Below are 23,560 nucleotides of genomic sequence, written 5' to 3' on the forward strand. Positions count from 1 at the left end.
GATAATTATTAGAGTTAGAGAGTAATTAAAATAAACTATTTATAATATTATGTCAAACTAATTGTTTAGGATACAAACTAAAATATAGACTACTTTAAATATTTAGTAATTATTATTTTAATTATTATTTAATCATCTAAAATTTTAATTAAGATAAATTACTTTTAATAAATTATTAATTTAAATTCTTTTTTATATATAATTTGAGGAGGGGGAGCGCTAGTGGGATAAATTGAATCCACGACCACCTTGACAGTTTACTGTCTGGCGCTTATACCATTTGAGCTACAGCTCGTTGGTACTAATTTAAATTTTTAACTATCTACTATTTCAATAACTATTGATATTTTATATTTAAATATAATTTATAATATTTTTTTTGGTAAATGAATAGGAATACAATATATAATTATAAAAATAATTATTAATTAAAATGAAAATAATATTTGACGAGTCATACTATGAATCACGTGTGAAACATGTAAAGCGACACTAGTTTTAATAAAAAAGGTGGCGCTATTGCTAGAGCAACATTAAAAATATTACAAAATTATCCCTCTTTTATTGATAAAATATAAATAGATTCAAATTGAAAAGGGATAATTTTGTCAAAACAAAAAAATTAATCTGGCCCTGTTTTTATTACTCTGAAAATAGCGTCACCCTTAATAAAAATAGTATTTTGTAATTATTTTTAATCGGTGTTTTACAAACTCATTCATCAGCAATACATTTGTAATTAATTAAAAAAAATATGGTTGATTTTCAAAAATAGTTTGGTCGAAGAGTTAAAATGAAAACATGATGGGGCCAATTGTATTTTAACCACTAAATAATGAAATACTTCCTGAACTGAGAGAATTGGAACTTCTTCTTTCAGAACATACGCTCTCCTATTTGTCAACGGATCTAATGTGAATTTTCAAACTTTATGGAGACTCCACTTTCTCCTACGCCCAGCGCCACCGTGACGGTGGTGGAGGCTCCTCCATCACCTGAATTCCTCAACGGTGATATATTACCAATAGTCAAGAGCAGGAAAAAGAAAAAGAAAGCTTTTGAGCCCTCGAATACGGCGTCGTCTTCTTCGTGTTCTTCTTCTTCTGCTGCCGGTGTACGCCTCTCTCACAAACGCAGAAATTCGAAAGTTCTCTTGGCTTCCGCCTTTCGCCGCGGCGGTGGCGGTGGCCGCTTTGGGGATAGCCAATTGGAGGCGGTTGCCCTCCCACTTGGAATGTCTTTTGCTGCAATTGTTGCCCAGGTTTGTTTTAAAGATTCACTTTTTTTGTAAAGTTTGGATCTTTTTGTTCAATTTTTGTTATTGTGTTGGTTTTAGTCGTTTTTTTGACTTGGGTTTCGGTTTAATTGCTGTATGTTAATGAAATTGGTTATTAGCAATTATTTTGTGTGCTTTTCGGTGGTAAAGTTTAGATTTTTATCAATAGATAAAAGAAACACTAATGGCATTATGAGAAGTGACATTAGGAGATTTTTTTCTGAGCAAAATTTTTAATGTTGGGTTCATTCTTTACATTAATTGATATGAATATTGCTAGCCCTGGTAATCAGGTTGTGATCAACTACTGCTTTCAATTTTAAGCATCACTAAAAAATAATGGGCAGTATTGTAAATGATGTTTAAATTTTTTTTATGGAAATTGGCGTTTGTCTTTTTGGATAAAGCTTAGTTTTTTTCCATTTCACCATAAAAGTTATTCCTGATTTTATTGTTTATTTTTCATTGATTTGTATGTTAAAAAATTTGGGGAGGTTTGGGGAAGTGAATTGGTTGTATATATGTTTTAGCTGGTGAAATTGTATGTGGAAAGATACGGAATTTGTGTTCGAAAGTATTAAGGTATATATATTATTCTTTCTCATATCAAGTCACACACATATAGCATGACAGCAGCCACAATCAAGGTTTGTTTATATCAACTCAATTCTGGTTGCTAGCTTTTCATATTTTGATTTGTATATATTATTTGATTGGAATTATGGTCTTTGTAGTTGCTTAGGTCTTTTGGAGGCTAACTGATGCTTATATTTTTATCCTAACTGATAAAAATATTCCTTTTATTATAATTACTGTTTATTGGCTGATACTGTGTATCATTGCTTTTTGGTTGTAGGTTATGGAGAGGAAAGATGCAGCAGGTGAAAAGATGTCTGTTGATCATCTTACGAAGGTAATTTATCTATCATGCTCTTACAGTACTAAATTAGATATAAGTAATTCTTTGCAAAGTAGACATGATTGACTGGTTTTATCCGTTTGTACAATTTTCTGGAATCTGGATAAAGATCTAGAATGGTAAATTATCAATGAATTTTTCTCGTTTAGCTCTTACCTAAAAGATGATGATATCCAATTATTTGAATTATTATACTTGTAAAATTTTCCTGCAAACCATCCAAGTCAAATAGAAAGGGACGGAAGCTAGCCACCATGAAAGGCGGTGATAGAGTTTGGCTTCTTTTTACGACTATTGCTTATAATGTAAGGAAGTCTGAAAGGTTGGGCTTTAACAATATATGATCTTCATACTTGCAGATATGTGCTTCAGCCGTCAGAGAATCTTTAGCCAATGTAAGCCAGACCTTAACTGCTGATTCTTCCGTTGACTCTGGTTTTTCAAGTTAAGTTTCTTGATTAGTTCGTATTGGAATTCGACAACCTCAAAATTCTAATATATTATCTATGGCCTTCCTTTTATTGCCAATGTTGCAACAGGTCTTTGGTGATGAATTTAATTTTTTTGCAAGGAATTTTGAGAAATCATTTGGGAGCACATTGAGTACTCTTAGATTGATTAATGAAGCATCACTCAACAAGGAAGTTAATCATTTTGGTAAACTAGATATAGAAGATTCTGCTTCAGACTTGAGTCTCTACAATGGATTTGGGTGTGAGAGCAGCTCTTGCGTCAAGGATTGTCTCTCAGAAACTGAGTTGCAATCCACTTTGTCTCAGAACCAACTGCATTTAAATGAAGATGTAGGCGAAAATACACATTCCTTGAATCGGGAACTTACCTTGCATCCATGCTCATCAGGTCCTGTATTTAACCAGCTCAGCACCATTGAGAAATCAGTCATGGAGCAGACCCGTTGTAATGACCTGAAAAAGTTGGAGATAGGTCTTACAATGAGAAAAATTCAATTAAAAGAGGCCCAGCTGGCTCTTAATTTTGATTCAAATCATCTTGAGAGATCAAAGTTGGCAATGGGAATATCAAAGGCTTCCTTTAAAATCGAGAAGTTCAAGACTCAATTAGAAGATACAAGATATGCTGAACTGCTTAAGAAGTGCATAGACTGTCTTGTTGCTGGTTTATTTATCATGTCTGCCTCCATTTTTTATGGTGTATATGTTTTTTCATACCAAAGGATCACTGATGCTACTGCATCCTGTTATCCTTTAATTGAGGTAAGGAACATATTTACTCGGTAGTTTCTGTTTATTTAGATTCTTCTTATCATTAATACTGTGTGTACAGTAATTTGGATTCTGTAAAGCATGATTTTCTTCGTTCAGTATAGATATTGTATGAACTCCTTGGAGACCTTGGTCCTTGAACTGTGGAGGTGAAGATGGACTATTCCAGACACTTTAAATAATCAATAGACAGTGATGAAGTTGCATATAGAAGTTGTCTATTAAGGAAGTTACTGCCGCATAGTTCTGGACAGAGCTTTGAGATTAAAGTAATTTGTTTGAATTAAAAAAGCAAATTCATTTTAAGTTTGTTTGAACACTCATAGTGTTTGTTTACCTGGTCAATTGGTGTATACATTTTTGTAATAGATGAATATTGCGTTGCATTCTCCATATTTTGTTGGACGTCACCCGAATGATTTATGTTTCTCTTTCATTTGATCTAGGACTCCAAATCTTGGTGGAGACCAAAACCGTTTTCGTCTTTCAACTCAGGGTGGAATACTCTCAGGTGTCATGTTCAAGTGGCAAGCCGCATGCTATTTGGCGTCTTAATAATTTTAGCAGTAGCTTATTTGCTTCTTCAACGCTCGGGAGCCTCACGTCAGACGATGCCGGTAACTTTCATATTGTTGCTTTTGGGAGCTGCCTGTGGTTTTGCTGGCAAACTGTGTGTGGACACATTGGGAGGAAGCGGATGGCACTGGCTCCTGTATTGGGAAACTATGTGCATGCTTCACTTCTTCTCAAATGTTTTTCCGTCCGCTTTGTTCTATTTACTGCACGGGCCTGTTTCGGTTTCAAAAGGGATAAGATACAATAAATTATTGCCCTACTGGTTCCGGAGAATTCTTTTCTACGCAATTCTCCTCTTGGTTCTGCCTTTATGCTGCGGTCTTTTGCCTTTTGCTTATCCTGGGGAATGGAAAGAGCATTTCTTTCTACTTGCCACCAATTTAGCATCCAGTCAGGGGTGGTCTACACAGCCAGAAAGCTCCCAATAATCTCGTCGGTGAAGGTTAATGTCTCGACCATTGCGTGTAATCTATTGGCAACATATGTCATGGTCTACACAGCCAGAAAGCTCCAGGTAATCTCGTCCAGTGAAGGTTATGTCTCGACCATTGCGTGTAATCTATTGGCAATATATGCCATCTGTGTAGTTGTGGTCTATGTAACCATAGGAGCAGCTGGTAGGATTTATGTAATAACTTGTCAGCCTATTTGGCTGATTGGTAGTTCCGGGTTGATAACGTATATTTATTTTTGTAGTAGTTTAAGGTTAAGTTTCATGTAGTTGTACTTGTATCATGGTAGATTGTTCTCTCTTCTTTTTGCAGTCATGTATCGTGTTTTCTAGTGGAAATGAGAAATTATGTTTTTTTTTCTTTTGCCTCTTCTGTGCATGTTGCGGTTACTGCTGTATAAATGAGTATGACTATCATTTTTGCTTGTGCTAAATTAATGTGTTGATATGATAATGTCGGATGCCAACAGAAGACAGGTCAAAAGTCAGTAATTCTTTGAAATGGCAACTCATATGTCATCAGTGTATGAAGAAACCATACAATCCAGGCTAATTAGGGATGGCAATGGAGTGGAAAGGGTTCAAATTTTCTAAATTTTAAAAATAACACTTGACTAATATACATATTTATAATATTTTTATCTTATGATCGAAATATAATTGTATAATACTATATTTATATTATGAAATTGATATTAATAAATATTAAATTGAATAAAAGTATATATATATATATAATTATTAATAATACATATATAAACATCGGGTTTCCATGAAAACGGAGATATCCATCGCCCATAGTACAAAAAGAGTTGCCCACGGGTATACATTAAAACGATATAACATTCAATTGAGAGGAGAGATGAGCACATTAAGATCATTCTTAAGCATCAAGCTGTTTCTCAGATATTACTTTTACTTTGAGTCATAAAGAGCTAATGAAATGGTATAACAACAAAATTTGAGAGTGATACATGAGCTCGAGCTACAGGGAAATTTTACTACCTACAGCTCAATAAGACATTGAAATTTTTTGAACACCTCAAAAATGTATCTTACAAAAGCCTGCTACCTAAATTGCTCATCTAAAATTTCTGATACTTGCGACTGTATATCTTTCTTGTAAGCTATCTGAAAGAAAGAAAGCAAGCATTACATGGACACATGAGCACACCTGGGGAACAAAATTTCAGCCTTAGCAAGTTCAGGGTGTCTCAGTAAATGCGGGTCGTCAAATCATAGAACCTCGTGTGCCTTGCCATAATATCTGTTAATGAATGGAGCCTGCAAATTAAAAAAAAAGTATCAATTAGCACAAATTGAAAGTACTGTCTGAGAATCCTACCTGCATAGACAGATGAATTATATAGTAGTTGGCCATTCTTTAAACAAAAGACAAATAAATCGAATTCTGAAAAACTAACCCTACCCAGCAATGCCCCAAGAAGTTACGATGAGCAAAGAACAAATGTGCAAATTATTTCTTGCTAAAGATTATAACACAATGAAGCAACTTACACAGTTATTCCAACAACTCACCTTTACATTTGAAACGTCAGGTGTATCAGCTGTTTGCACTGGATAGAATTTGTAAAACCTCATATTTTCATGCACTCTTTTGACTTCTTCACTCATTTCTTGTATGGCCTTTTTTCTGGCTTCCCTTGCCTGCAAGAATGAAAGTTAATAAAAGCAACATAGAAAATTTTACTTGCACCCTAAACAAAACAAAGAAACAACATATATGTCGCTTTGTAATACCTCTCGATTAGCAGTTTTTGCTTCTTTAACTTTGTTTTTGACAAATTCCTGAGCAGAAAAGAAGCACTTCAATCCCGTAAAGAGACCCATAGAACTATTTAAATATAGTTAGACGAAATCACACAAAATCATTTAAATGCATTCAGAAAAGTCACACCTTAAAGCCATCCTTTTGATCTTCGGACAATTCCTCCGCCTGGATCAGCTCATTAGTGAAATCCTATAGATTAATAGACAATTTCAGTAATAAGTTTTTTCTATCTTTTCCTTCAATTTTTTTCCGAATTCTTCAAGTGGGTAAATTCTTAAAGGGCAGACACATTTTCCACTCTCGATAACATATCCATAGAGAAATTGCAAATTCAACAATGTATACTACTTCTACAGCACACACTTCAAATATGCAAGATGCAATTCAATGACTACGATTCCAAAGAAACGATTTGCAGGTTATGAAGGCCTATGGCAGACACTTGGATTGAACAAACTCGTTTAGTAATTTTGTATTGAATCACAAATACTTTCAACGAATGCAACAGCATAAAGCAAAACAAATTAACTTTACTTAATAATCCGTTCATGTAATACCATGACACAAATATCAAATTAAGAAGATTAATCTTGTACCTCAATGTCATCAAAGTCCCAATCAAATTCACAAACAACCTGCATGAGTCAAGAAATACATGTCAATTTACAACCCTGTGCAGCAACTTAAGTGAAACTATCCACCATTCATGCATTTATAATTCTCTTGACATACCGGCTTTGGTTCTATGTCATAGAGTATGGAAACCACAGTGCTTTGTTCAAACATATCTTCCTTGTAAGGGTTGTAATAATCTGTCAAAGCATAAAGCAGATGTTGAAAAACTCAGTTGGCTCATTCCATGGTGATGATAACACATGGTTGCATTAAAAGAGCTAAAAACCAAACTTGGATCAGAAAGATCAATGTTGTTTGTTCTTTAATTACAGACTCCAAATGCGACTAGGAAGTATTATGGATATGTTAGTTTACATAAGGCCCATGTGAAATGCAGTAAACTAAACAAATAAAAGCTTCAAAACTTACAAGGCAAACAGTACTCAAATTTCTTAAGACGCTCTATCTTCAGATGCCTCAAAGCAGACCTGCAAGCAAATAATGCATCTAAGTAGCCATAACAAGAAGATTGATGCATAAAGGCAAATTTGCACCTCGAAAGAGAAAGAAGTATGACATGAAGATATCAAACTAAGAACAGACATAAATTTTCAGCATTTAGTACATTTGAGCAAATTTTAGAGGTAGGATAAGAAGACAGCTCATCAATTGGGAAATTAGTAGCCCTTGGTGTCACTATTTTCAAAAAAGAAAAAGAAGAAAGAATGGGAGATTGAGAAAGAGAGCAGTACTTTCTTTGAGTGCAGGCCATAATAAATATTTCAGACTTCAGTCGATCAACCTGGCTGCCTCTGTAAAAGGACAAGATTATGAAAAGAATTAAAGTCTAAGCTGTAGTAAGATGGTAAGACTTGAGAAACTACATATTCCATGAAATAAATTAAATAGTCAGATACCTATTCTCCAATGGAATATATGGAACCCAATCCATTTTCATTTGTTTCATTGGAACTATTTCTTCCGCCTCTCTTTGAACTGAGTTAATTCCTATCTTATCGGAAGGGGGAAAAGGAGATACAACCTGCAAAACAAATAGAATAATATCTCAGAAAGAAAGAAAAAAATCATAAAAAATGGAAATGTCATTTTTTACTCGCATAGCACAATTTGAGAATGTAATATAAAAATTTACAGAATTCTACACCTTGACAGCATAAGCTCTCAAAGATTACAATTCTATAAATTAAACAGATCAGATAAATGTGCAAAACAATATGTTAGGCTGAGAGTCAGTAAAATAAACCATTCAAAATCAAGAAACAAACCCACAAATATTATTTTTTAATATCTACCAACCATAGTTACCCAGAATGCAGTACAAGAATGAAAACGAAATGAAATGCATCACATAATTTTATTTTATTTCGATATGTAGGGGGTAAGCAAAAATATTTAATTGTATGCAACGAAATTTTAAATTGCACAATTAAATAGTTTATAACCTTATATAACTAATAAACATTGACTAAATATTAAAACAAAATACAAAGAAGAATGTAACTCATTAACAACAACCAATAGTGTCTAAATCCTGATACAAAACCATGGAATTATAATATTAGCATCGATGAGAAGATTTTTTTGCCGGAAATCGATGAGAAGATGACTTTTCATTTTTTTTGTCCGTTACATTACTGAATTTTTTGGTAGATGGAGTATCTTTGGTGTTGCCGAAACAATTTAAGATTAACGAGTTTCGTTTCTGTTTTCAGTAACTTATAATTGAACTTAAAACTCTTCGAAGTAGTAGTACTGTAGTAGGAGTGTAGGACTTCATCACTAAGTCTTTTTTCTCTAAAATTTCTACACGGTTGGGACTTAAATAGGACCTATGCTTTTAGAGTTCTAAAATGTGTTCCAGAGAATCCCTACTGCGCTAGAGTACAGCGAATTGGGGAACACCCAATTCGCAGCTCTCTCATTGAGTGTTCCTGGTAAGTGGTAACTATGCTACCAAAAAGAACAAGCCTTGCACCAAATGCAAAAATCACATGATCATTAAAGAAACACAATTTTGACAATTTGTGCAAAATTGGACAACATAAAAGGCATAAGCCACAATCAAACTGCTCTAAAAAACCTCCAAGACCATCTCCATCGCTACTGGAACATCGCACGAAACGCCCAATATGGCGTTTTGGAGTGTCCAGCGGGATACTATTTTCTCACCAATTTGGTGTGCTGTTACAATACCCCAACAAATTTGATGTAGTTCTGTACTGTAGCAACGCTATTTTATTTTTTTTCCAATAATTGTAAATCTTTTAGTCACAAAGAATCAAAACTTTACATTTATATTACAAAATTGTAATTCCTTTTACTCGCATATGATTTGATTAGACGTAATCTATAAAAACAATTATGGTAACTAGTAAAATACATATATCATAAATTAAAAACATCAAGTATTCATACTAAGATTGATAAATATATAACAGTCAAAATAAAATAACAATTAAAATATAAAGCATCTAACATAAGATAAATTTAAATAAAATTTCTGACATAATAAACAAGCAAGGAATTAATAATAATAATATAAAATGTGATGTAAAAAAATTATTATGCAAAATATTAATTTTAATATTAGAAAATGAAGTTGATGTAGGAAATTAACGTACCTTAATTACACTATTTTAACATAGAAGTTGCATCATTTTAGTGTAATCAGTTATGGATTGAAGACAACTTAAGCCTCTTTTACTCTAAGAGCAAACATGATGAGAGAAAGGAAAGCAAAAATAACACAATAATCATCCTACAACAAAATATGACATAAGGTTGGAGAATTCCTAGCCTTAACAAACTTCATGTACAAGCACACAAATATTAAATATCAATAAAGTCATATTAGTTTTTACTGATAAACTTACATGCAAAACAAAAGTATTCAGTTTACTTACCGCAACAGCTGTAGGTATGATAGTCACTTTTGCTTCACCCTTGAAAGGTACCAATTGAGCTGCAAGAACATCAGTAGACAATTCTAATAACTTACAAATGAACAAGAAAAGAAATTGATCATACAATGCAATCATAACAATATGTTCGCAGCAATTGGTACTAAGGTAATAACAGGGAACATAAAATACAACATAGAAGGCAAGATTGAGCATAACCAAAAATTGTAAGGAAGGAACTTTAGTTAGCAAATACATACGCTCTGTATTAACAAACAGGTAGACTCTTTTTCCATGCAGAATTCCACCCTCTTCAAATGCACTCTGACCAATGGCAACAACATCTTGTTAGTGTTAACTAATGGATGTCCACCAAATCGAAGATAATGGATCAAAGAAAAGGAAAGCAAAGATGAGTTTGGGACATACCTCCAGGTTGGAGAAATCCCAATTATATTCATAGATCTTTTGCAATTGATCCCACTGAATAAGAATTAAATATGTATATTAGCAACTAGTTAATTTCAATATGAAACTAAAAAGTTCGAGAAAAAAAACAGAAACAGAAAACAATTATAAAACCTCCGTCCCAACGGGAAAAGCTGTCTTCCATAGGTCTTCCTACAAAGGACAAAATTCAAGAGAATTTCCATTAGTAACACATACATTTCTGTCAATTAACAAAAACAAAAAGATAATTCACAGTAAAATGAACATAAAATAACCCCACAACAAAAACAAAACAACTACATTGCGCATAGATATAGTAATAGGCCATAAAAATGATCAAATAAGCTCCAAACAAAGCTCAATCGTGCACTACAACTTAAACAACGACTGCACGCAGCTATTAGTACATTTTAACCAAACATTCTACTTCAAATCCTATTCCAACAAAAACTAGTTAAGAACATTTAAAATTACAGGAAAACAAATTTCATCGTTCATTACATGAAAGCAAAATAATAAACACGCAATTTATTTTGAGAGAACTGCAGCAGCTTAATATCAACATTAATTTTAAAAAAACTGTAACAACTTAGAAATTATATGAAAACACAAAACTTAACCTAAAATGAAACGGAGAAAACAAAGAAGAATACCAAATTACGCTGATCCTCGAAGTATTCGGGTTCCGATTGCGGCTTGGCGACCTTAACCCGTTTAGCTCGGGTACTCACGGCGGTTGCTTTTTTAGTAGGTTTTTGCTGCTTCTTGTGATTCTGCTGCGCGGTAGTAGCAGCAGCAGCAGCTTCAGCTTTGTCTTCTACATTAGTGGCGTCGTCCTTTTGGGTTCTCTTTCTCTTAGCTCCTTTTCTCATTTTCGGATTGAGAGGCGCTGGATTCGGATTCAAAATTTTAGAGAGAGAAAATTTAGGAGAGAGAGAGAGAAAAGTGTCTGTGTGTGTTATATAAAGGGGGTGCGGTTTGGGGGGATATTTCCTTTTTGAATGCGTTCAATCAACGCGGCTCGTTTTTGTGATACATAAGGGTTTTGGTTAAACCTACTTTGAACCCTCTTAACTTCCAATTTTCTATTGTCTAAGTACCTTAACTTTAATTTTAGCCATACTTATTAAACACTCCTAAGAGTATCATCTTTAGTAAAATAAAAAGCATCTTAAAAAATAGAGAGAAAATAGTTTTTTACATGGTTCAAGAGGTCTACATCCTTAAATCTTCCACATTCAAACCAGTATTCACTCGAGTAGTGTAGGTGTATATCGGGAGACACAAACTATGTCCTAAATTTTACACTATTGCATGCATGAGTATGGTTTAAACCCGCGATCTCACTTAAGTTAGCAGAGCGTCTTATCAACTCACCTGCGTCTTCGGTTTGAAGAGAGAGATTTTTAATTTTATTCCAATGAACTTTCTAGAATTAATTTTTTATTTTCTATTTTTATGAATAATAATAGAAACATTAAATATTAATAATATTAATTTAACGAATTTTCTAACATTGATTTTTTATTTTTATTAGGTATTAATAATATACATTTTTTTATTTTTACTTTATTAGGATATTTAATTTTTGTATTAAAATCAAATAATATTATATTTTAAAATAAAAATGATTAACTAACTTTTCAAATATTCTTTAAAAAATAAAGTAGAGAGTGAAAATGATTCTCTATATGTGGAGAGACATTTTCACTCTCTACTCTAAATTTAAAGAATAAAGAGTCATTAGACTTTTAATTTATTGTCAAACTCTCTAAATTAAAAAAATTGACAATTTTAAAAAAATTGGAGATGCTCTAATTTACTAACATCCATCTACCTCAAATTATTAAAAATAAATTTTATTTTATTTTTTGAATTTATTTTAATATTTGAATTTATTTATTTTAATAAAAATATAAAAATTGAAGGGGGGTTTCATGATCTTTTTAGGTTTAATGACAAATAAACGTTTAGCAAAAAAAATTAATTTTATCCAAACATTTCAGTCGTATCAAATATAGTCAATTTTGATTTATTTTGTTTCAATTATGGCCTATTGTAAGTGATAGATCCGAAAATAGAGGTGATGACTTGGAGTCGTCGTTCTATTCCTGTTAGGTACTGAAATATAGTTAAGAAGTTGGACCTTGGGCTTGGACTCCGAGTCTACTCCAATTCTAAAGTCAGTAAGAATATATTGGATAGAAAAGATGGATTATATGGAAAAGTTGATTGAATGTATCCTTCAGGGTGGTCCATGCACTGTTTTTATAAGCGAGTGTCTAAACGTTTCATTTCTTAGCAATATGGACTTTTTATGGTATTACATCATTAAACCCCTGCCCCTTTATCCGTTTTATTTAGATATTTATATCTAATTTTTGGCGATACGAATCAGCGGGTACTAGATGGATTTTAGTAGTGGGGGTTTATCTTTTTTTGTGCTTACTTTGCTGACAGTCTGTCATGTCTCAATTAATACGTCTAGCACCCTTTTGGGTGCTACCACGGTTTCGTTTTTCTTCCCCATTCAGAAATGCCTTAAAAACTTTAGGTCTTCTGTTTTTGTGTCATTCCTTATTATACTTATTTATTCTTTTAATTTTATTCTTTCTTTTCTTTTGCTTGACTTTTTTTTTTCTGATTTCGTTATTTTCTATTTTTTTTCGAATCATGGTTGAGGGATTTTCCAAGACTATTAAGGATGTTAAAAAGTATCCTTATACTCTGCTACTAGAGTCGCCTGTGAGCATTTGAGATTTTTATGGCATATCGGAGGATTATCTCCTTCTTTGTCCAATGATGGGTGTGAGCAGAGCGGAGTTCAGGGGGCGCTCGCCCAGACTTATGGCTGGCTTAGGATCTGGAAATGTTTGAAGAATGGAATCGCCACCTAACTCAAATATGAAATGTCATTTACACCGACTGGGTAGATCCCTCACGTTTATGGGTCCACTTTATCTCGAACTAAAAGACCGGATTCGTGGACATTCTACCAAAAATCTTGTACTTGACTTATCGATTACATTTTATTTATCGGGCATATCCGGTTATTTCTCATCCCGATATTCATGCAATTCATAGGATAATATACTGAAAAGTAAACATGTATGAAAGCGGTAAAAGAAAGCAGTAAATCATGTTTGATGTGCATATAACTCAATTTGAACTAGCATGTGAGGTAAGTAGCAGGTACTTCTAAACATACATCTAACCTTGGGATGTCTATCAAATAACAGATAAGTGGCTGGTCTGGATCATTTTACATGCACAAAACCTAAATTTGGATGTCTATGTGAAATTAATTTTATTTAAGTCATCTTGAATGCATATACAACCTTCTAATTACATTTTCATGTTAATTATATGATTTCTAGGTTGTCTGGCGCCGCGCTGCTCCTACTGCCCCAATTGTCGAGGACGTTTGTCCCCCCGTTGGTAATTTCTCTTCTTATTGATCGATGTTTTGTTTATTTATTCTTGTTTGTTGGTTTTACAAACAATGTTGTCTTCTTCTTCTTTTTACGTGTCTTTTATTAATTGTTGCAGTTGATCGTTTGCCAATTTTCCCCGTTTCTGTTCCCAGTGTTGGGTTTTTCGGAAGCGTCCTCAGACAGATCGTGGGGATTCGCCTATCGCGAAGAAGACGTTGTTAATCCTTGAGGGACCCAGGGAGATCTACCCCCTAAGGAGAGATCGTTCCCCTCTCTTTTGTGCCCGCTAATCATCCTTTATATAAGTCATCCTCAGTGCCCTTTTAATTCCTTGTAATTCTTCCCCGCTGGTGGTTTCATCCGCTCGCCTGGAGGTTGGGTAATTTCTATCATCTTCTATTGAGATTCGCTTGGCCAGTGGTCCGCTAGTGGAGGATAATTTTCATGTTAAACACAAACCCACAAAATGATTTTATAAGACTAATCACAAACCCACAAACACTAAATGATTAATCAAAGATGATAATCAACAATGAAAAAAGCAATCAATAAATTTGATGCACAACAAATGAGAAGAAGAGAATATTGAATGCTTGAGAGTTTAGTTGCTTCTAGAGTGCCAAACCACATACATGTCGTGGTAGAAGAGTATTTATAATACCCAACAACTTTTCTCCAAGTCATTCAAAAGATGACAAACGTTTATGCATGAATTTGTTGAGCATGCCTGTGACACTGATGTCGAGCCGCGACCTACACTTTAGCCAGAGGAAACCTATTGGCTTCAGCCATCTGTCAAGCAGCCATAGAAGGATAAGAAGTATATGTTAGGCTTCCAACGGTAACTGGTGTCACGCTAGTGACATCCAAGTGTCCCCCCCCCCCCCCGCGACATTGAATTTTTTTCATAATGGTTGCCAAGTCTTAAAGTCACGTCTGTGAAGCACAAATGTCACGTCTAAGCTTTATGTGTCGCGCCCGCAACACTCATATGTCACGGGCACGAAAACCTCACTATTTCTCCAAAAACTGGAAATTTTGATTCTCGCTAAAAGACTAAGAATCAATCCACGATGGTTTTGGTAGATTCCTACACACTAATAAACAATATTCGAACCTTTAAATTGATTGTCAAAGTAAAATTAGGGATCAAAAAGGACTTGGTCCAAAAACAAGTGATATAATTTCACTATTTTGACGTTTTTTATACTTCGTATCAAGATGAAGGGGTAAAATGATACTTATTTTATATAATTTTATTTTTAATTGACAAAAAATCAAGAGTATTGTCTTTAATAGATAAGATAACTTAAAATGGGTTATTTGATCTTGAGTCACAAGCTGGGCTAATAATCACCTATAACTCCCAACTTTTGGACTCTTTTACAACAAACTCACTAAGCTCCATTTTTAGTCGGTAACCCCCCAAAGTTTGATTTGGAGGCCAGTAAAGCCCCCTACTGTCAAAAAAAGTTGACATCGTCAAATATGACTGATGTAGCACTCGAAACTAAAAAAGAAGTAAAAAACAATTGCACGCTCATCAGCCACATCATTAAAATATAAAAATTCAAAAATCTAAAATCTAAAATCAAACTCAACCAAACCTAATCCATAAACCTAAAACCCGCATACTCAACCCCTCAACCGTTGCCCACCACCCACCATGTAGAGTCCTCGCATGAGGATGAAAAAGTTCAGTCCCAAATCTGGTCGTCCTTAGGTGATGACTAACAGAGCGTCCTCGCCTGAGGATGAACAAGCTCAGTCCTAGATGTGCTCGTCCTTGCCACAGACAAGATTAAACCCGTTTGTCCTCGCATTAGAAAAAAAATAAGGGGGATTATGGCGAAATTGGTCCCTCTAGACCTGGCTGTTGTTGAAGCTCCATTTATAAATGGATAAGGCTTCGGTCTTAGTATGCCCGAGTTCTTGACAAAAAAGGAGCAATAGCCAATTTCTTGTTCTATCAAGAGGTTTATGCGATTTTTTTTTGAACTAAACAATTAAATCTGCGTGACAAAGCTAAGTACTAAAAACAATCAAAAAAATCCACTGGGCATTTCGAATTGTTTATTGACACGAAGAAAGTCAAGAAAAAATTCTGAAATTATTACAATATTGGACCTTGGACATATAATAGTTCCGAATCAATTTTTTTTTTAAATCTACCTGTCCGATCTGCTTGTCCTCAAATGAGGATTCTGCACCGTTAGTGGCGGCGCATCGGTGGTGGGGACAGGCGGCGGTTGGGTAGCGGCAGGATGGTGGCGGGTGACTATTAGAGGGTTGAGTAGATGTGTTTTAAGCTTTTTTAGAGTTTTTAAATTTTAATAACGTGGCTGATGAGTGTGCATATTTATTTATTTTTACTTTTAAATGCCACATCAATCATATTTGACGATGTTAACAGTTATTTGATGGTGGGGGATTTACTGGCTCCAAATCAAAATTTGGGGGATTTACTGACCAAAAACAAAACTTAGAGAGTTTGTTGCAAGAGGGTCCAAAAGTTGAGAATCTTGGGTGATTATTAGGCTATACCAAATTGACCTTTTACTTTTTTTTTTTTTTTTTTTGCCAGAGATAATAATATATAAAAGTATGGAAGAATGACCATCCCATGAAGGAAATGAGCCATTCTTTAAAGGCTTATCCCCTTAAAAACCCCTCACCTTTTACCCCCAATTCGTTTGCACCCTCACGTTGTAAAACCACCAAATATACCCAAATTACGACCTTTCACTTTCAATTGCACCCTCAAGCATTAAATTGATCTCTTTTCACTTGAAAAAATAGGTTTATTTTTGTTTTAAATAAAATATTAAGTCTTATTTTAAAATATATGCTAAAATTTAAAGTATTAATTTGAACATTTTTCAAATGAAAAGAGGTCAATTTAATGCTTGAGGGTACAATTGAAAGTGAATTGACCTTTTACTTGAATAACTACTTCTAGTTATAGGTGTCAAAATGGGTTAGCGTGCCGTGTTGACTCGCTCTATTGCCAAAATTAGTGTCTACACAAATATGACCTATCTAACTAATTGTGTTAAAATTTTCAATCCTAATACGACACGACAGATTAACACGTTAAGATAAATAGATAACACGATTAACATAATTACACGAAACGACTGGCAAGATCTATTTAATATTTAAACATAAAATTTTAATTTTATGAAATTAAAAGTATTTTGTTTCTATATAATTATAAATAATATAATCTGTAAACAGGTAAGGCAGGTTAAATGTGTTGGCGACTCAACACGAATCATTTATTTCGTGTTATTAACGAATTGACACATTTTCGACACGAACCTGGTAAGGCTCAACCCAGATTCACCAATTTTACGTGTTAGGCGAGTTGTGTTATCATGTCATGACCTCCATTTTGGCACCCCTAGTCCTAAGGATGAGCATGGACCGGTTAACCGGTCTACAAGGATAATTTGTAAACCGGACCATAGTAGTACGATTTTTAAAATTAAAAACCTAAACCTAAAATTTTAAACGGTTAACCATTTTAAACGGTTTGATTTTTCGGTTTTGCGGTTTTTAACCATGTAACCATTAAAAAAGTTAGATACAAAAAAGATAAAATTTGAAATATAGTCTACTAATTAAACTTCAACTTCCATTTTATTTAATTATTAAAATATAAATCTTATATATTCCTACTTCAATTGGATAAATCTTTTATTAAGAAAAATAAAGTTCTTTTAAAATATTATATATATTCCTAAAATAAATATATATTTTTAAATAAAATATTTTTTAAATATTTTTTAAGTGTAGAATTTTTATGTGGATAGATTATAAAATGTATTTTATTTGAATAATTAAAAATATATATATGTGTATATATATATATTATTTATAAAGTGCTTAATCGGTTAACTGCAGTTTTTAAAACTTCAAAATCTAAACCTAAACCATTAAACCATAAAAATATAAATTTAAAATCAAATATTAAATCTAAATTTTTAGACCGGTTAATTATAATTTTAATTCGGTTTTATAGTTTCGGTTTGATTAATCGGTTTGACTAGGTTTTTCCCTCAATCCTACCTAGTCCTAGTATATTTTTTCCTTTTTTATAAAATGAAAACGGTGGCGTTTAATCGTTTTGTACCGTCTCCTTCCTCGTGATCTTCTAAACAAAAAAGCCCCTTGTATTTCTGTTTTACAATTTCACGACTCGTGTGATCACTTACTCAAGAATTTGTGTTTTTCTTCATTCATTTTTAAAGGTTTCAGAGAATTAATGCACTGTTCTACCAATTAGCCTTCAATTATGGTATGAGATAGTCCTTAATCATGATTACATTTACCTAATAAGATAAGCAGCTCAATTATTTAATTTTGCTCAATTTTTGTAGGAGCAATATATGGAAGCGTTCACACTCTTTGATCACATTCAACAAAACGATTTCTCATATAGAAAGTCAGTTTCAAAAACATTTTATTCTTGGATAAATTGTAAATCTTGTCTGCATTTTAATTTTTTTAATTTTTTTTGGTAATAATTATGACTTTATTAGGCACAAGAAGCAAAAGGAAGAGGACATTGCTATATGTGATTGTAGATTTGATATTAGTGATCCTGATAGCGCGTGCGGCGAGAGTTGCTTGAATGTTTTAACCAGCACTGAGTGTACCCCTGGTTATTGTAGTTGCAGTGCCTTCTGCAAGAATCAGGTCAATTTTAATGCTAATGCTGCCGTTAATCTTTTCTCGTTGCTATTTATTTTCGTGTTTTGATTATTACTTTCCGTAATTCAGTTAGTTGGCGATTATGTATTAGATTGTTAGTTTCAGTAATGATTTCGGTAATACATTAATTACATCATTTGTTTGGCACAATTGAGATTTCTGTTCAATTACTTCCGTGATTTACTTATTTGGTTTTTTTCTGTTATCTGTCGACAGAAATTTCAGAAATGTGATTATGCTAAAACGAAATTTTTCAAAACTGAAGGCCGTGGGTGGGGTCTTCTTGCTGACGAGTACATACCGGTAAGACTCAAAACCCTTCACATGAACTTTCACTTAGGCATAGAACTTTCCTTAGGTCACTAGACAATTTGGTAATTATAGGCTTATAGCTACTCAGTTTGAGATTAGCTCTTTCAGGTATAAAACAAGGAACTTTAAATATGTTAGGACTTGCAGATGCAATACCGGTGTGTTATGCCATACTGTTGGTTCATATTTGAAGGACTCTTATATATGCCTTACAATTTGTCATCAAATATATGGAGTTTTACTATATTAGGTTTAGCAGTAAGTGGTTCTTAATTTCAACAATGTAGGCTGGACAGTTCATTATTGAGTACTGTGGAGAAGTAATATCATGGAAAGAAGCAAGACGAAGATCTCATGCTTATGAACGTCAAGGTAATATAGAAACTGATGATTGTATGTTTTGTTCTCTTTTATTGAAAGAGATGTTTATCTTTTTTGGATGGGCTTGTGCAGGTCTTAAAGATGCATATATCATTTCACTAAACTCCCTTGAATCCATCGATGCCACTAGAAAGGGTAGTCTAGCTAGATTTATAAATCATTCATGGTGAGCCTCCATGGTTAGAAGTTCTTTAAAATTTTAGTTTCTCAGAACTTCCTCACCTGCTTGCCTTTTTGCGTTTTTATTGTAATGGTTTGATAAATGAAAAACTGTAGCCAGCCTAATTGCGAGACAAGAAAGTGGAATGTTTTGGGAGAAATAAGAGTTGGAATATTTGCAAAACAGGATATTTCCATTGGAACTGAACTGGCATATGATTATAACTTTGAGTGGTATGGTGGTGCCAAGGTTCGCTGCCTCTGTGGTGCAGCCAGCTGTTCCGGATTCCTTGGGGCAAAATCTCGTGGTTTTCAGGTAAAATACATAATAATGATGATGGCTGTGAATCTAAATATTCAAAGTTCTACAAAATGATGTTTCTAACAAAAATTAGAATCAATTGTTTTTCAAAATGGTTTGGCAGGTGCATATGACATTGTAATTTAAACTGGCCTTTCATTGTTGTCTGCCTCACTCATTTTTTTCTTTGTTTATTTTGCTTTATCTTGAAAGTAATTTTGAATATTTGTTGATTAGCTCTTCTCTGTTTCTCTTTTCCTACCTGTTAAACAGGAGGACACTTACCTCTGGGAAGATGACGATGACAGGTAGTTTTGGTCTGTGTTCTTTTATTAATTTGCTAAAGTTTTTTCATATTTTGTCATTGCTATGGATAAAATAACCAACATTTTTATGAAGATAGGTTTACAAATTAATAGCAAGAATGCTTGTTTATGAATTAACGCTTTATTGTATGGTATGGGACTTGCGCATGTGTAAGTGGTAGAATTGGGGGAGTGGCTCAGCTCTTTAACCAATACAAAGTTTAACTAGGACGGAACGTAATTCTAATTTGGTTGAAATGACTGTAAGAAAGTGCCCTCTAGTAGGCTTTTTCTACAGTTACTTTGTTTTTTGTCTACTTTGTTAGTTTCACCATTAGATGAAAGTGATAATAATTCATCTAATGGTGATAAATAGAACAAGTAACATTTACTTTGTAAAAAACAAAGTAACTGTAGAAGCACCCCCTCTAGTAACATAACTATTTTTCTTTCTATTTTTACAATATATGATATGAGAGTTTAAGCAATGATTGTGGGACGGGTTACATTCTATCAGTCTCTTAACTTTTGTCAGACATGTTGAAAGCCTAGTCTTGCATATGATTTTATTAGCTTTCCCCTGATTTTATGCATTATTTTTTATTGTTGATTCACCTATACAGTCTTTGTCTAGTACCTATTTAGTCATACGCAATTCAAACTTGTTGGGGTTTTAGTTTCTATTATTGTGATCCTCAGCCATAGTGTGTGTCTTAACAATTGCTGCTAAGTATATGGTATAGAGCATTGGATTACTGTCTTCGTTCTAAAGATAGTCAAATAGTTGCTAATTTCATACTCTTAATTATATGTCTTTTATCGAAAGTTTCTTTAAAAATAGGCTTGAGGGAACTTTTTTTTGTACTTAGAAAAGCATAATTGGAGGATAATTTAGAAAAAACGAAAACAAACAAGAATGTAAAAGTAAATAATATCATATGGAGACAAAGTAGAAAGACTTAATAAACTATTACTAAGTTGACTGCTTGACCTTAGCACTTCAGTTTTACTAACTTTGGGATGTGGATTGGAAGTTTCACAAAGGCATACATATGGGAAATCATGAGTAGACAAAAGACTTTGGGGCATAAATTTTAGGAAGTTCTGAAAAGACAAAATATTCTAACTTCATTGGTCAATACTACAGGACATGTGAAAAGATTCTCTAAGGAAGACTCACTTGACAATTTATGTGCACGAACTTTTTTGTCCCTCCTATTGAAAGGTACAGAATTAGCAATACATCTGTATGATAGGCTTGCAATCTTCAAGACCGCTGAAACTTGTTCTTTAGAAAGATATGCAGCAATTGTTATATTTCTAGGCTTTTATATGCAATTAAGCATTTGCTTGTTAGCATTTGTGTAATCTTTTACTGCTTTTTTTATTTTTCTTGCTGCTGCTTGTGGTTTTTTTTGGCTAATATCTGTTTTACTGCTCTGTCCACAAAACTTCTTGTATTTGCATCTCTTAGTATTGATAAACTGAATCCTCCTAAAAGGTCATTATCAATATTATTAGGGCATTCTAGATAAACTGAAATCTGAATGCATATAAGATCTAAATTATGTACTTACTGCAAATTTGTAGTTTTTTCAGAGTTAAATTATCAATGTGATGTGTACTTATAGACATTGTTGCTGCAATATTTTTCTCAAAACAGCATTTTGTAATACAGATACTCTGTCGAAAAGATTCCACTCTATGATTCTGCAGAAGATGAGCCTTCCTCTAAGTTAATGAAAATTGCAAACTCCAGTTTTGAGTATAATATCAGTAGGACCATTGACTACACTGCAGTTACAAACTTGAACGTGGAATCTGCACACCATGATGAATCTGCTGACACTACCATGAAGCCACTTGATTCAGTTCCAGCAGAAGTTGCAATTATGATTCCAGTAAAAGTTGAGGCAAGTGAAGAGATGAGTTTATATTCTCATGATCCTCAACAGACCTTAGTACAAAAGGGTGCAGTGATCTCTCTAGCTGGAGATGGTAGTGCAAGTGGGAATTACCACATAGCACGAGGCCCGATACCAAAGAAACGTTTAAAGAATCATTCTAATGGAAAGTTGAAAAATCTACCACAAAAGCAAGTTGATGCAAAACATGTTGTGAAACTCTTAGCATTAAAAGAAGCACAAGATGAAGTTCTGTCTTGCGAGGTACAGGCTGCATGCAGTTTGCAATTTGTAGATTATATACTTAACTAGTTCTCGCAATCCTAGCTGGTTATTATGCCTAGTTTTGCATTCATCACCAAGGTATCTGATTGAATGAAGTGAGCTATTTGTTTCATGATAAGCCTATAAAGCATCATTGGTACAACTATGATATTCTGAATTGAACATTTTAGATCTTATTGAAGTGTTTCATGAATGTTGATAGTTCCCATAATCAAAACCTTAATTTTGCTGAAAGGAGAAGAGCGAAGAAGACGAGAGACCTATGAATGCAATATGTGGCCTGCTTTACCTTTTAACTTTTCAGTGTTGCAAATATGGGGCAGTTGATGGTTGCTTTCTTTAACATGCTGACCACCGTAATCATTAGAAAGATTAACTGCCGAACTGTTATAAATAAACTATTATCTGGTTTATTTTTCTTCATTTTGGATGAAGGCTCATGCTCGTGATTTAGTTCAATCTCTCCGTTTCTTGCTTGTTCAAGCAATGGGAACATATTGCACTCTTACAGGTTATATTGATTATTTACTGTTCAGGATACAAAGAATGAGGCAGCCTCCGAGCTTTCTTCCCTGTACAATGAAATACGGCCTGCAATTGAGGAGCACGAAAGGGATAACCAGGATAATGTAGCTACAAGTGTAGCTGAGAAGTGGATAGAAGTATGCTGCCTGAAATTGAAGGCAGAATTTGACCTCTATTCCTCCATTATCAAAAACATCGCATGCACTCCTCGACGGGCACCTGAACAAGCACTACCTTCTCCAATCGAGGGAAATGATAATGAGGTGAAATACCTGGGATTTTAAACATTCTCCATTTCATAATTTGTTGAAACCATAATATTTTCTGCCCTCTAAAGTCTTGCTCATAGAAACTCGGATGTACTAATGCTCGAGCATTCTACGCTTGTTCTAGTTATTATATTTACTAGCTTCATTGAGTAGCATGCCACATTGCCATGCGTCGGTCACTTGTTAGTTTTTGGCCTACTTTATATAATAGATTTGAGCTAAGATACACAATTGGTTTCAGTTAACTTAGAGAGAGTAAGATCAGAGGGGTGCAGAAAGGAATCTGAAAATGTAAGTGTAATATTTACAAAACAAGAGAGTTTCAATTTCATTGTCAATTCAAGCTGTACTTTTAACTAGCAGGTAAAAAAGGTAGTATTTGTCTTGAAACTTTCGAATTAACGAAATCGACCAAATTATATACATAGATGTTTTTTTTATTATCAATTTGTCCTATTTTTGCACATGACTCGGGCCGTGTTTTTCACTTTCAGATTTAAAGGATAATTTGCCCTCTTAACTTGTAAGTGATAGTTATTTAGCACATATTTTAATTTTATGGTCAATTAGCATATTTTTTTAAGGTTTACAAATAAATAATTATTAAAATCAGCATAATATTTTCAAAAATAATTATATTTATTTATTTTAAAAAGAATTTTGAATAATAATAAAATAATTAAAGATTAGTTATCAAATAACTATAAAATAAGTAACATATAAAT

General features: G+C 33.5%; 3 protein-coding genes across 3 annotated transcripts; 2 read left to right on the forward strand and 1 right to left on the reverse strand.

The window, feature by feature from the left end:
* The first annotated feature begins 859 nt into the window (after positions 1–859).
* On the forward strand, positions 860–4,824 carry LOC126655948 (protein CPR-5). The gene is made up of 5 exons (XM_050350361.2): positions 860–1,261; positions 2,133–2,189; positions 2,555–2,590; positions 2,735–3,430; positions 3,886–4,824. The coding sequence occupies exons 1-5, from the start codon at positions 932–934 to the stop codon at positions 4,441–4,443; spliced, it is 1,677 nt and encodes a 558-aa protein (XP_050206318.1). The 5' UTR covers positions 860–931; the 3' UTR covers positions 4,444–4,824.
* Positions 4,825–5,329: 505 nt separating this feature from the next.
* Positions 5,330–11,211, reverse strand: LOC126657750 (protein HEAT INTOLERANT 4). Its single transcript, XM_050352514.2, has 14 exons — positions 10,898–11,211; positions 10,377–10,415; positions 10,224–10,277; positions 10,055–10,118; positions 9,798–9,856; positions 7,791–7,915; positions 7,626–7,685; positions 7,303–7,361; positions 6,991–7,070; positions 6,855–6,893; positions 6,385–6,447; positions 6,228–6,275; positions 6,006–6,134; positions 5,330–5,750 (listed from the first exon to the last, which is right to left on the reverse strand). Exons 1-14 carry the CDS (start codon positions 11,114–11,116, stop codon positions 5,703–5,705), a joined length of 1,086 nt encoding a protein of 361 aa, XP_050208471.1. The 5' UTR covers positions 11,117–11,211; the 3' UTR covers positions 5,330–5,702.
* Positions 11,212–17,797: 6,586 nt separating this feature from the next.
* LOC126657601 (histone-lysine N-methyltransferase ASHH1) lies at positions 17,798–23,184 on the forward strand. The gene is made up of 10 exons (XM_050352310.2): positions 17,798–17,978; positions 18,061–18,125; positions 18,223–18,379; positions 18,611–18,697; positions 18,994–19,078; positions 19,160–19,253; positions 19,364–19,562; positions 19,821–19,855; positions 21,531–22,020; positions 22,578–23,184. Exons 1-10 carry the CDS (start codon positions 17,976–17,978, stop codon positions 22,848–22,850), a joined length of 1,488 nt encoding a protein of 495 aa, XP_050208267.1. The 5' UTR covers positions 17,798–17,975; the 3' UTR covers positions 22,851–23,184.
* The last annotated feature ends 376 nt before the right edge of the window (positions 23,185–23,560 follow it).

Source organism: Mercurialis annua, linkage group LG7, assembly GCF_937616625.2.
Source record: "Mercurialis annua linkage group LG7, ddMerAnnu1.2, whole genome shotgun sequence".
NCBI lineage: Eukaryota > Viridiplantae > Streptophyta > Magnoliopsida > Malpighiales > Euphorbiaceae > Mercurialis > Mercurialis annua.